Below are 14,962 nucleotides of genomic sequence, written 5' to 3' on the forward strand. Positions count from 1 at the left end.
TACAGAATCTGGAGCTACTCACAGAAATACTTTTTGAATTATTTTAATGCTTAGAAGACCGGAATAATTCGAGCTTTTATAAGTTACTGTTAATTTAATATGGTAAAGGATTTTTGTATCTGTCTTTTTTTTCTTCCAATCGCCATCTTTAGTACGTGTACGATTTTCTATAAAACAAATACAAGATAACAAATAAAAATAAAGAAATAATTCAGACTACAACTCCCATCAGCACTATCATGAAAGTGGTAGTACAAATATATCTGCCAAGCGTTGAACTAAACAAGGAACTAGGAATGAAGGGTTTTAGCACTCCAGCTGGAATGCAAATTGCGGGGCCATTTACAAATTATTAAATTAAACTGCTTGAATTGCCTTCATAAAATACAAGGGTAATTTTCCTTAGAACTTTGTATCTTTTTCACTTAAGCACCCTCTTTTAAACATACTTATTAACGCAGTAAAACACCACATGGCTGTCGTGAATATTATAATTGAAATTTGTAAACACTATTAACATATTTTACATTTTGATAGCGAGTGTGGACTTTTTTTGGTCACCCTCAAGCGAGTATCATGTGAAGGTGACGGCCCCCTGCCCTCCCTCTCCCCTTCTCCTGCACGCGCACTACCCATCTCCGCCTCACTGACGTCATTGACGTGCGCGCCCCCGACGGATTCTGCTCGCCGGTTCCAGGTGCGCATGCGCGACTCCTTGTCCTCTCCTCTGTCAGGGAGAAAATGGCGGCGTCCGTGTGCAGGTCCAGCGGAGCTGTGGGAAAAGCTCTTCTGCGGGCTCGAGCGGTGAGTGTGGCCGTCCTCCGTGGCCGGGAGGGCGGGGATACACCAGGGTGTGGACTACCCACGGCCAAGTCGTACGTGGAAGTCACCCTGATTGCGATATAGACGTTACGGTGCAGCATACCGTAAGGTCATCTCAGCTGCGGGATGGGAGCGACACACGCAGAGTGACAGGGAAGATGACTTTGTGAGTCATCTTAAACGTAATGCTAGTACGACTCCATGTCTCCTGTCAGTCCAGTGAGTCTGCAAGCCCGGCAGAAAGCAACTGAATGCTCTTTGAGGGACATCTCCTGTTGACCCTCACATAGCACCCAATTGACCTTTCTGTGTTTCCCCCACTCTGTATTGTACAACACCATTTCCCATTGTTAGGCTTGTGTGTACTGTGCACAGGCACACGCACACACCAATATGCAAACCTAAGGGTCACGTTTGTATTTGTGTTGTTTTTATTATGTTTATATAGCGCTTTACTCCAAAACGCTGGTTGTTTTAAGTTGTTATGAGTACTTGGTTGGTGACTCCTCATGGCCTTTTGGCTGATGTGCCATACCAGGAAGTGAGTAAATATGGCTGCAATACATGTAAACTTAACAAAACGAAAGAGATACAAACTAAAATGTAGCTTAATATATGCTTGTGTCAAATTATGTTTGAAGAATATATCGCTCGACGTCGCCCATTATTAGGCAATATAGAGGTGACCTAATAGTGGCCTGGTTGTGCACAGTAGCCTCAGGCTGGCGTGAGCAGTATAGGTTATCACGCCACATGTGCCTGTTAGTGCTGGAGGTGGGATTTCATTTTTGGCTGTGAGAAGAGTTTGGGGCTTGTTGGGCACAGTAGTGTAGTCCTCTAGCCGAAATGAGCAGGGGATTCTAGGAAGGCATGCACTCCTGGAAGTCTGCTGCAGAAGGGATTTCAAAAATGGCAAAGAGTTGCAGTAAAAAGAGCCACTCATATTTGGAAGAACTTTGCACTCGTTCTGAAAGTACGGAGGCACGTCAGGTCACTCTGAATTGGTTACCTGGGCTGTGGACAAGTACGGCGTCCTTATAGCAAATGGCACACCAGAGTGGCAAATTTACATTCACCACTAGGCATTGGCTAATGTTTGACTTTTGGTGAGTAATACATGGTGTGCTGTGTAACGTGGCGAGTGACTTTTTATGGTTGGCTTGCACCTTTCAACTTGTAAGGTGTACCCTGACTTATGTACCTCTGTGAGCCATACCCTTTTTTTCAGAGGTCTCACGTTGATATGTGAATAAAGTGAGATCATTGCTCACAGGGAGAGCAAAAGTCCTCCTTGGTTGGGTCAATAACACCTGGTTAAACCTTTTGGGAGAAGCACTGCATGATCTTCACACTAGCTCAGCACCATCACATACAGACATTAACTACACGTCCACTCTTCCTCGTCCCAGTACTTACCTCGCAAGGCCCCTGCCTCTGACACAGGACCTTCTTTTATTTTTTACTCCCTGTAACTCCTCCCCTTAATCCACATCGCTCAGTTTATTTTTTTTCTGCCTCCGGCAGGTTGGTTTTTCCCGACTTGGGGCTCTTGGGAGCTACAGTTGCTGGCCCCCCTGATGGGGTAGTGTGCCGGGGCTTCGGTTCCCTCCAGGTGCGGCATGCTCCCAGGCCCCATGCAGGGCTTGGGTCCTGGTAGAGCGGGAATCATTGCCTTTTTTTGTTGCCTGGCTCAGGGCCGGCGTGGAGGCATCGCGGCCCGGGTCCTGCATGGCCCGATGGTACGGTAAGGAGGTGGGGGTTCTGTACATGCTGCTATGCCTTTCTCCTGTTGGTGTGGCTGTCTTAACCTTCTGTTGTGGAACGGCTGCCGGATCCTTGATGTGCCTTCCAGAGGCAGGTAGACCCCGCCTCCGGAGGGGCGGTCAATCTATGCCTAATGGCCCGTTCCCTAGGACATAGATTGTTTGTTCTCCCGATTGGTGACTTCTCTTGGCCTACTGTTTAAATGTGTACTCGGCAGGCAGGTTGTTTCTGCTCGCCATGGGTAAGTACACTGCAACACGCAAGCACCTTGTCTTCATCCTTGTCTCCTCTTCGCCTGAACTTCGCAAAGGGAAGAATAAGAAATCAAGGCAATTGTACAGGAAGGATTTAAAGAAGTTGATAAAGCGTCATGCAGGAGGGATTCGCAGCCATACACAAGGGCACAATCGCCAGCGTTTGTCTTTCTCATCCTCCTAGTCTTCTGGCACAGAGTCCTCCTCTGCTGCTTCTTGGTCCTCGTGTAGAAGGGACATTTCTGGACAGAGATGTGGTGGTGGAAGTCCTTGCTCAAGTTTGGAACTGCATGGGGTTTTCAGAAACCATGGTATCGGTCGATGGGCCTGACCCTACTATTCGCCAGTATAGGCATACCCCAAGGATGGGGTTGCCTTTGGTATCTGATATCTAATGGAGTGACACAGAGAAGATTGGGATGCCCCGCTTTATGGCCAAACTCTACCCATTGAAAGGGGTTGAGACGTTGCTCGTGGATTCAATTGCAGTTGATGATATCCTCGCCAGTCAGGTGGGCCGCTCCTCTTTCTGCTGAGGAGACAGCTGTCGGAGACCTGGTGGACCATAGGGTTAATTCCAGCCTGAAGAAGGTTCATGCTGGTGCACATCTGGCCCTCAAGCGAATATCTGCGGTTCCTACACGGCAGAGACTAAGTGGTTTCAGGAAATTGAAAAAAGGCAGTGGATGGTGTAAAGACTGGAGGGGGTTGTCTGTACTCCTGCTCTCGGCAGAGGAGAGGCACAGAGGACCCCAGCCAAGATTCTCTATTTGGTAAAACGTGGGCGAGCAATCAAGGCCTAGCTCTCAGGAAGTGTTGCAGGCTGGTTCTTAAGTACAGTGTAGTCTCCAAGCACCCACAAAGGAATGTACACACAATGTTTGAGTGAAAACAGTCTTGATATAATTAAGGTTCAAGGTTATATACACAATCACAATAACTCACTTTGTGCTCAGTTAATCTATAACGGCACAGATTGTGTCTACCACTCCAATGTACCTAGAATAGCAGAGTTCCTCAAGGAGGCGTCGATGGATCCTTCTTGAATGACTCCCTTTAAGGCAGGAGCCACAGATCGTCGATGGGCCTCGAAGAAGGTGAACTGGACGTCGATGTTCCTCGATAAATTCGATGGCGTCGAGGCAGCAGCTTCGGTGCTGGCGGTGATCATTGATGACGGGTTGAAGACGTCCTGCAAAGACGAGGTGTGCGGGGCACCTCAGTGTTGCTAGTTTGGGACCGCAAAGAGTCTATGAAGAACTTTGGCCCAGCAAGGGCGTTGTCATCCGGCATCTCTGCGGTCTTCAGGTGGACTCGGCTTTCTCCGATGGGACAAATCTGTCGGCTCTGAACTGCTTTGTCCGGAAGGAACGCTTCAAAATGGATACTTTGCAGAACATTTTGTACAGTGGGACTGGATGGCTTCTCTGGATCTCCAGGATGCATATTACCACGTGGCTCTCCTGCCCTGTCACATGCAGTTGTTCAGTTTTGCATGGGATCCCAGCATTTTCAGTTCAGAGTGCTCACGTTCGGGTTGCGCTCTGCCCCCAAGGTGTTCATCGGGGCTCAGATTTGCAACAGGATGGGGAGTTTTTCTGTCCCTGGAGAGGGTCAACCGCCTGCTGGCTGTTCTGGCCAGGGTTCTCAGGAGGCAGAATGTCTCGGCTCGCCTATTGCTCAGACTACAGGGGCACATGGTGTCTTGCGTGTTTCTGGTTCCTTGGACGCATCTTCATTTACGTCCTCTGGTGTCTTATCTAATCTCCCAGTGGCTCCTGACCTCTCAAGCTTACAAGGCTTTGATCCCTGTGTCTCCGGCTCTCAGGGTGTCCCTACTGGGGTGACTGGGGGTTGAGTCCCTGGTCTGTCCTCCTGTGACCACTCTTACTACTGCAGAGGTCAGCGGAAGGGGTTGGGCGTCCTCTCGGCCCAGGGGTTATGGGCTCTGAGGAAGGCGGTCGTTCATCCAATTGGAGAGAGTTGTGTGCCAGTCTCCGGTCTCTTGCGTAATTAAGGGTGTTTCTGGTGGGCCGGGCAGTTTTGGTCCGGACGGACAATACAACGGCCTTGGCATATGTCAACCGCTGGGGGGGGGGTCCGGCCACTCCTTGAATGCTCTGGCTGCTCAGATAGATTCTTTGGGGGGGAAGGGTCGCATCAGGTGTCCCTGGTGTTCCTTCGGGTTTAAGGTTTTGTCAGTGGAGATGTGATTTTGGAGTTATTAAAGGGGTGTTTTGTTATGCACTTTTTTTGGCTCTGTCTCATTGGGACCGTTGCTGCTATTGTATGCCTCATGAGGTAAGTACTGGGACAAGGAAGAGTGGACATGGAGGTAATGCTCTGATGACTTACTGACAAATTTTCATTACTCCTAGTCCTACTCTTTCTCGTGAGTGTACCGACAGACCTCCTCTGCCTCCCTGCGTCCCATGCTCCAGCTTGGTTATGTAAACTGAGTGACGTAGGTTGAGAGGAGGAGTTATATGGAGTAAAATAAATAAAAGAAGGTCCTGTGCCAGATGTAGGGGCCTCATGAGGTAAGTACGGCGACGAGGAAGAGCAGGACGAGGAGTAATGAAGATTACTAGTAAGTAATCAGAGCAATATTAATGATACAAATTGTATTGGCCTTTTATTTAAGTTCGGTACTTGTCACTGCTTAATGCTTTTGAGGGATCTGTTTAGTTTCGCTCTTACAAAACAGTTCTGCAAGTAGCTCGTTTACAATAATCTTAAACTTTCTCTTACTGCCTTTGACACTACTAAAAGTCAGACATGCCAATTGAAAAATGTATGACCATTTGTCTTAAGTCCTGTGTCCATTTAAAGTGCATAGACCAGGGCTCAAAATGTTTGCTACTAGCCGTTGGGTAGTGATAATTTTCTCTTTGCGTGTAAGAAATGGTGGGCTGTGTGCATGTGTAGAAGTTGGCGAGTTACTTTTTTTGGCTGACCAGTGGCTTGCAACTAGCCCTTTTTGCCCCTGACATGTGTTTATTACTCTGCTGTATGCACCTTTTATTAGTTAAAAAGTGGCAATATTTCCCAACAGCTGCTGCTATGCCAGTAGACTGCACTGAAGATGATATATATCCGTGCCTATAAACGGGTATGGCTAATAAAGCCATGTACTCAATAGGGCCACTTGGGTAGAAACCATTTACAAATACAATTATTTTTTATAAACATTTTACTGAACTCAAATGCAGACAGGGATTTCTATCTGCTACGGGACATCTCATGTGTTTTTATGAAGTGACAGTGAATGCTCTGATTACTCACCGGCACTCTTCATTACTCCTAGTCCTACTCTTCCTCGTCCCCGTACTTGAGGCCACTGCCTCCGACACAGGACCTTCTATTTTGTTCTGTATAACCAGGGCCGTCACGAGGGGAGTGCAGGGGGGGGCAAACTGCCCCGGGCCTCGCGCTTGCTGGGGGCGTCGCGGCCCCCTCTCCTAAGTGGAAGGCAGCACAGTCTCCCGTGTCCTTTATTCACACGGGGGAATGTGCTGCTCCTGCAATGATTTTGCTGTTTCTTGTGAAGCCGTTTGGCTCCGCAACAAAAAGAAAAATAATGGGAGACAGCAGGGCTCAGAAGTGGGCTCTGCTGCCTCCCGTCATTCAGCTGAAAACGTGGACATGCTGAATGACAAGAGAGGACTCCTCTCCTGTCAGTCAGTGTGTTCATGTTGTCAGCGTGATCACACTGACTGATGGGAGAGGAGTTCTCTCTTGTCAATCAGTGTGTTCACGTTGCTCAGCGTGACCACGCCGACTGATGGGAAAGGACTCCCCTCCTGTCAGTGTGATCACGCTGACTGATGGGAGAGGAGTTCTCTTTAGTCAGTGTGTTCACGTTGCTCAGCATGACCATGCTGACTGATGGGAGAGGAGTTCTCTCTTGTCAGGCAGCATGTCTACGTGTCGGCTGCGTGGATGCTTTTTAAGAGTGCATGGAGGTAAGTGAAGTGTTTTTTATTTTAAATTAAAAGTGTATATGTGTATTTAAATTAAATTAGTATGTATATATGTATGTATGAATGCATGCGTGCATGTTGATGTTTGTGTCAATGCTGTGTTTGGTTTTATGTATATATGCATGTATGGAGTTGTGTAACTGGTGGTTGAATGCATGGGTGAAAGTGTTTTTTGTGAGTGTGTTCAGCACCACCCGTAAATGTAGCCACCCTGGGGGCCACTTCATTAAGGGGTGGGTTCATGGCATCAGAGGTGCACCTAGGCTAAAATGCCAGGGGGGAAAGGGGACTAATACTTCAAATGTTGGGAAAGGTGCTAACGTCAGAGGCTGTGAGGAAGGGGGCAAACTTCCTTGTGTGGGGGCACCTAACATCTTTCCACATTTCGAACGAGACTATTCTGGTGAAGCTTGCATGTTACAAGCAGCTACCTCCTTGCCTTCATTTCTGAAACGTCACACTAAGGACTGCTGTGAGAATGAGGTGTCTCATGTCACCACTTCCCTTCTAATCACTCCCCTAGCATGCAAGTGCCAACCCTACATCACGATTTCAATTACCTAAAAATGTATGGATATGAATGCAGGTGCTAACAGTGAAATGACTTCTCATGGCCATGCTAATCCCTATGGCATTTCTCATCCAGTTCCTGCCTTCCCCACGCAAAACACCTTCACTGGAACTCTTGAGCTAGCTTTAAACAGTGTTTCCTCAAAGGAGTCTTCTGAGAATTCATGACTTCATTGGAGTTGTAAGCACGTAACTGGTGTAATAAAAATGTCTTAATCAGGTCTGCCTTTGGCCACTCAATTTAAAAACACCCTGCGCGTCTTTCACTGAAGTTCTTTTAAAAATAAGCATTGGCAAAGCCAGCAGTTTTGGCTTGTGTACAAGTATTGGGCATTTACCAGGCACTGCTATCAGCTGCTCAGGCACTCGAACCATTTTGCACCGGCACTCTCAATGGCCAGCTAATACCAATACAGAAGTGCCTTTCCCATGCCTACACAAATGCCCAAAGTGTTAGCATTGCCAGTGCTCTTTTTGCTTTACCCTTGATGCACTGGACTATGCATCAAGGTTAAAGCAAACATACTACTTGGCTAAATTGGCCCACATTGAATGTAGGCCAATCTAGCCAGTAATAACACTTATGGTACACAGTCAGCCTGGATATACCTTCTGTGGCATGGCATTTTTTACTGGCTGGGAGTCTGTACATGGTAATAATGGCATATATTGATGCAGCCTGCATCGACATAATTAGAACCAGCATGACTATATTTTTATACTAGCATATCTTGCGTGGAAAGGCGGCATGAAATGTATTGGAAAATGTTCCTATGCACAATTTGTGATTTGCAACTATTGGGAATTTCCATGTGCTTCCGTACTAAACCAATTGCAAACTGTACGGATTTCTACCCAATTTTGCAAAGAAAGTGCTGTAAAATGCATACTTTTAACCCAATGTTTCAAACATTTTCTTGGGAGTGAGAACCCCCCTCAAGCAACCCTTGTTTGGTCTGGGCTCCCTCACTGTGCTCTGTTGATCCTGCCTAATTGGCACAAATATTTAAGCCTCTTAAGTTCAGAAATGTACCAGCCTCCACTGTACATCATTTGTCACTGTTTATGATGTGTGTTTTTAATGCGTACACAGGGGCAGGGTGCTCCTTAATGATTGGCATTTATAACGTGCCTGTACACAAGTGTTTCTAGGCGCGACAAGGCAGGAGGGAGGAACAAAAGAGTAGGCTAAAACACAGATCTTACTAGGCCTTGTGTCATTCAGATCGCGCAAGAGCAGGGAAGGGGGGAGGGGAAAAGTGCAGAGGGTGGGCTAGGATGCAGAAGTGCAGGAACAAAGGAGAAACAAGAGTGCAACCAACGGGTGGCAAGTGTGGATACTCGTGTTCAGCCAACGGGTGGAGAATAAGAGCAAGAGCGGGGACTGTAGGGTTACATATACAGACCACAAGTGCAGGGGAGCCAAGAGGCAGTGCGGGATTGCAACAGGACAGGCAGGGACCTGGGCCCCGAATTCAGAGCTTGACCAGGTGACCCGTGCATGGATCAGGCAGGTGATCAGCAAGGGTGAGGAAGAGAGAAGATAAGACGATTCTCCTCAAGTTTCAGGGAGGCTGTTTACAGAGGGAGGCCCCAGCCAAAGAACTCTTTGCTTGGAAAAGTGACAAACCCTCAGAGATTTGGAGGTGAGAGCTCATGCCTTCCTATATATATTTATTCATATGATAAAAAAGTTAGTCTGGCATGAACCTTTCTTCAGTAGAGAAATCTAACATTGCTGTAGTTGATTTGGAGTTGTATTAATAAACCATACTTGGGATCCTGCACACAAACACAAGGGGAGATTTCTCGAGTCTCCTGTTTGCGGATGTGCCGCCGCTGGCTGAGTGCAAAAAGGGCCTCACCAAATGTTTTGCCCCGGGCCTCACCACATCTTCTGACAGCCCTGTGTATAACTCCTCCCCTTAACCCACGTCATCCAGTTTAATTGTTCTGCCTCCTGCAGGTTGGACTGTTCCCGGTGCAAGGCCCCGGGGAGCGACAATTGCTGGTCCCCTGATGGGGCTGTGTGGTGGGGCCCTCTGCTTCCTTCAGGTGCAGCGTGCTCACGGTTTCCCCTGCTGGGTTTGGGATCTGTTGTGCTTGGATGGAGCCTCTCCCGGCTTTCGCAGGGGCATCCTAGCCGGTGTGTGAGGCATCACAGCCCAGTGCCTGCAGGCCCGGGCTACGGTAAGGGTTTTCTGTGGGTTTGGGGCCCTGTGTATGCTGCAGGCTGTCTGTTCCTCGGAACGTGCTGTTGTCTCCAGAATCGATGCAGGACCCGGTGGACAGCAGGTGGTGTTTGTGCCTTCCAGGGGCGGGCTGGCTCCTCCTTCGGTGGGGATGGGAGGGGGGTTATTTTTCTCTGGTGGCCTGGAGTTGAGTGACGGCCCGTTGCCGGGGGAATTGGGTAATTATTCTCCATCATTGTGGGGGGGGGGTGGTTCTCCCGGTTCTGGAGTTTGATGGTCGTTAACATGTTTCTGGCGTTCCTGTTTTTGCTGTTTGTGCTGCTTACGCCGTGGGAAAGCGCACTGCCCAGCTCACGCACCTTGCCCTTTTTCCTCTTCCTCATTTGTCTCCTTCCCTGAGCTTTGCAAGGGGGAAGGAGACAAATGTCGGCAAAAAAGTCCTTGTCCAGGAAGGACATTGAAAGGAAAGGGGGGGGGGGGGTGCGGTGGTCGAAATGAGCGGGAGCAGTGTTCCACTACTTTTATTTTTTACTGTTAACAGCTCTGCTACTTTTTGCAACCGTTTTCACCATTCCAGAACTGTTGTTGAAATTAACGCACACATCTCCATTTTACCACCGGTAACCATCAGTTACAGCTAAACAGAAATCTGTTTCAACTCAATTGGCTATCAAACAGCATGAATTACATCCCTTGAAAAATGTGTTGAACGCTGTTCCCTTCCTTCCTACTCTGTCCCCCACCGAAGTCACAATTCCTCTACTTATTTTGGTAGAAATTTATATCACTTGGGGGGGGTGGGGTGTTGAGAGGTTGATTTCGGTCTCTATTGATATTGAAGATGTCCTTGCTAGTCTGGTGGGTCGCTCCTCTGGGTCAGCCGAGGAGGTGACTGTCCGGGATCGGGTGGACCGTAGGGTGAATTCCAGCCTGAAGACGGTTCATGCTGGTGCACATCTGGCTCTCGGGGCGAATATTTGACTCCTACACTGCGGAGACTGCTGAATGGTTTCAGGAGGTTGAAGAAGATTGTTGATGGTGGCTCTGCTTGTGCCCTGCTGCTGGCTAACATGCAGCGGCAGGTTGAACTCTTGTCTGATCTGGCATTTAATGGAGTACGTGGCGCGGGCTTGGCCATGGGTGCTGGTTTGTCGGCCTGCTGGCATGTGTATCTGCGGGAGTGAAAAATTGAGGGGTCACAGAAGGCGGCTCCCCTTACGCTTCCTTTTGACGGTTCCAATCTTTTTGATGATGTGCTTGAAGATGCAATGCATACAGGTGCTGACAAACGCGATGACAAATTGCGGCAGAAGTCTTCGACAGTCAAATTTCCCTGGTTCCTCCTCCCTATCCATTTAGAGGCCCAGGGGGGCTGTGGTCCTCCAGGCTCGTCTCGTCTAGGCCCGACCCAGAAGTCCTGACAGTTGGGCCTGGCCGCTGGGCAGCCGTCTCCGGCTGTTTTTCTGATATGGGACCAGTGGTGCTCGGATTCTTGAGCTCTGGACACTGTTGCAGGGGTTCTCAAGTGAACTTCTGCCTCCCCCTGTCCTGGGTTGCATGGTTCCTACTGCTGTTCCCCATTCACTGTCCAAGTAGTTGGCGATGGCAACAGCTCTGCCCAAGTTGCTACTTACGGTGGCTATCATGCCTGTTCCTTTTCCGCAGCGGAGTCTGGGGTTTGTTTCTGGCCCCCCCCCCCCCCCCCCAAACCTTCAGGGAGATATCGCCTCATCTTGGACCTCAAGCCTCTGTACTGCTTCGTCCGGAAGGAATGCTTCAAGATGGGAACTTTGCAGAACCTTCTCCCGATGTTGTGCAGGTGGGACTGTATGGTGTCCCTGGATCTCCGGGATGCATGTTACCACGTGTCTCTCTGCCCCTGCCAGATGTAGTTCTTCCGCTTTACAGTGGGATCTCAGCATTTTCAGTTCTGAGGGGTTCAGTTCGGGTTGCGCTAGGCCCCCACTGTGGAACGGCCTTGGGGTCTCCTTTTATGCTTTCCCTCCTCTTCCCCCCTTCTCCCCGGGTGGTTCAGCGCATCGGTGATGAGCAGGTCGACTGTGTTGTTGTTTGCTCTGTTCTGGCCCCATTGGAGCTGGTTCCCTTCCTTGTTGGAACTTCGTTCCTGATATCTTGGTTGATTCCGAGGTGGCCTTGTTCCCTGAGGCGGGTCTGGGGTCCGACCGATTCAATGGGCGGTGTGGCTATTTCATGGTCTTGATTGGTCACCCAATTCTCCTGTTCCTCCAGGGGGTGACAAGGGCCTGGCGATGTCCACGCTTCGCTCCCAATGAACCTCCGTTAAATTCCTCATGGGGGGGGGGTGGACACTGATGGCCACTTGGATGTGGAGGTCTTGATGGGGAAGTTGCTTTGGGTTCTCTTCTTCCCTGCTTTCTACTTAGAAGGGCCTTCCCCCTTGGGAACTCCTTCTTGTCTTGAGGTTTCTTCATGGGCTGCCTTTTGAGCCCCTTTCTGAAATTGACATTAAGCTCCTTATTCTAAAGACTGCCTTCCTGATTGCTACCACGTCTTTCTGTAGACTGGGCGAGATTGGGGCTCTGTTGTCGTCCCCCTTTCTTGCGGGTTCTACCAGACTCTGGTTTTGCGGTGTGTTCCGATGTTCCTGCCTAAGGTTGTCTCAGTTTTAACACCTCTCAGGATCTGGATATCCCTGCGTTTTTCAGGATCCACAGTCGGCGGAAGAGGTGGCTTGGCATGCTGTTGATGTGCGGCGAGCGGTTTTGGAGTACTTGGCTCGGACTGCTCCTTTCCATCATTCTGATAGTCTCTTGGTTACTTTTGGCTCCGCTGATGTGGGATGGAAGGCCTCTGGGGTTTCCATTAGCCGGTAGATCCATGTTGTCTCCATGGCATATGTGGCTTCTCACCTGCCTGTGCCTGCCCACATTCAGGGTCGCTTTAGAAGTGGTTTGGCTGCTTCCTGGGCGGATGCTAGAGGGGGTTTTCTCTGCAGGAGATTTGTGGGGGGGGCACCTGGGCGGTCCAGTGCACTTTTCATCAACCGCTGTTGAATTTCTCCCTCTCTGGGGATGGTTCCTTCGGGGTTGGGGTGTTGTCTGTTGGGATATGATTTTGCAATGAAAAGGTGTTTTTTTTTTGTTTTTTTTTCTCCTGCACTTTCTTGTTCTGTCTCATTGGGACCTCTCCCCGTTGCTGCTATGGTATGCCTCATGTTGTAAGTACTAGGACGAGTGGACGTGAAGGTAATGCTTTGATTACTTACCGGTAATCTTCATTACGCCTAGTCCTACTCTTATTCATCAGAGTTAACGACCCTCCTCTCCCTCTCTGCGGGGGAGGTACCATGCTCCGGCTTGGATATGTTAAACTGGATGACGTGGTCAAGGGGTGGAGTTATACAGAACAAAAGAAATATAAGAAGGTCCTGTGTCAGAGGCAGGGGCCTCATGAGGTAAGTACTTCGACGAGGAAGAGTAGGACTCGGAGTAATGAAGGTTATCGGAGCATTCACTGTCCCAACACATGAGGTGTCCCATAGCAGATGGAAATCCCAGTCTGTATTTGAGTTCAGGGGAATGCAGGGCTGTCTAGAGTCGCAGTGAAGTGGTGACCTAAGAGATTTAGACAAGTGGGAAATGAAGTAAGGAGTACTTGCACAAGGGCACCAGCCCAAAAAATAAATTGTGCTGCATAAAACGGTGGTCCGTTTATCTTTTCAGGGCACTCTGCTCATCCCATGAAATTATAGGTAGATGGAAAGTCTAGTCAAAAACTATGTTCGGTTACGGATGAACTGCTCTTTTCTCCTGTTCGATTGTAGGGTATATTTTTCATCTTTTGGTCATCACAAAGTAGCCTCCGTTTCATTTCAACTTCAGTGATGAAAAACGTATTCATACGTCTGTGTAATCTGTTCACACGCGTATTACTTCAAACCAAAAACCCATATACCCTACTATTGTATGCATGCAGCTCAACTGCTACTAGGGCCACTTTTCAGTATATGTGATGGGTACACCGACTTTCGTGCTTTCAGCCTTTCGTGCCAAACTTATTCCAATATATAGCGTTTTAAAAACAATGTGCAAGTCTGGGATAACGTGCATGGTAAATTTTCCTTTTGATTAGTCGTATGTAAAAGTACACCAGTATGACATTCTTGAGTGAATAGTTGACAGTAAATGAGATTAGTTAGACCTATTAGCACTAAGTCGCATTAACTTTCTTTGTACTTTTTTCCAGGCCTAAAAATGTGCATTCGCCACTAGTGATTGGCGAGTGCTAATTTACTTTAAGAAATGGTATTCTGTGTGCGAATGGAGTATTAAGGTAGCACGTGATTTTTTTTTTTTTTTTTTTTTTTTTTTTTTTTTAAAACCCGGCTAGTAACATTTTTATCCATGCCTTTTCCCTTTCTCAATACATCCACCCACTTTGTCTGCATCTTCTCGTCTACCATTGCCTCTCATTGGCTTTGATTTTGAGATCAGTGTATTTAGCCCATCAAATAGCCTGATTGGTACCTTGATTGGCCACTACGCTATTTCCACACCAATCTTCTTGGAGACGAATCATGCAGTCCAAGCCAGCATTCAGGATCTCTCCACTTCAGAAGACATGAACCAAACACAAGCAGTGTTTTTCCAGAGAAGTCTCTGCTGTAGTCAGTACACAGAACATAGACATTGTTTCACTATCCTTCACCGTTCATTTTGGCAGATTACTCTTGACATTGGCCCCATCTGCCTAAATGATCTGGTTTTGTGGTCATCCATAACCGAACACTTAAATGTCGCCACATACGATAGCTTTTCGTGCCTATGTCAATTCGGAGTAATAAATATTTTCCCCGCAGGAAATCTATCCTACCGTCCTCTATACAGGCCTACTGCTCAACATGTTGACTCTCAAGAGTAAGGTTGGCTAGATTACAGTCAATACTGGACATTCCTTTGGGAAGGCTAGCCTTAAGTGTCTATGGAGGCATTTTCCTGGCTAGAAGTGAGCAGATGAACCCAAGGGTCTCCTGTTCCCGTCTGTCTGCATTCTTGACAGCTCTTTGCATGGCCGCTACCATTTTTTTTGTTTTTTAAATCCCTCTTTCTTCCTAGTGTTCCTCTATTATTTCTACCTGTTCATATCTTACACATCACTGATTTAACCACCCCTGCTATACTTTTATCTGCAGTTTGCGTGTACTCTCTCAGTACCTGTCTCCCTTTTGCCTTCGTCTCCCTTTTCATGCATCAGTTTTCCCCTTCATATCTTATTCCTCTGCCCTGTTTGCTACTTCACCAGTTGCTTCATGTTTCTTCACATCTGTGCAGGTCTTCTCCCCTCCCCTGCTACCTACTCCCTTTCTCACTCTCCTTTTAGCATCGTTCACGCTTTC

The 14,962-nt window shown here is 48.1% G+C and overlaps 1 protein-coding gene across 1 annotated transcript in view; it reads left to right on the top strand.

Annotated features, from left to right (window-relative positions):
* The first annotated feature begins 543 nt into the window (after positions 1-543).
* The window catches only part of UQCRC1 (ubiquinol-cytochrome c reductase core protein 1), a 159,524-nt gene continuing 145,105 nt past the window's right edge, over positions 544-14,962 (top strand). The window contains exon 1 of the mRNA XM_069643343.1: positions 544-804. Coding sequence (XP_069499444.1) covers positions 742-804 — 63 coding nt within the window. The 5' untranslated portion in view covers positions 544-741. The remainder of the gene's footprint in view (positions 805-14,962) is intronic.

The sequence above is a fragment of the Ambystoma mexicanum genome, chromosome 2p (genome assembly GCF_040938575.1).
Source record: "Ambystoma mexicanum isolate Mex_15411 chromosome 2p, UKY_AmexF1_1, whole genome shotgun sequence".
Taxonomy (NCBI): Eukaryota; Metazoa; Chordata; class Amphibia; order Caudata; family Ambystomatidae; genus Ambystoma; species Ambystoma mexicanum.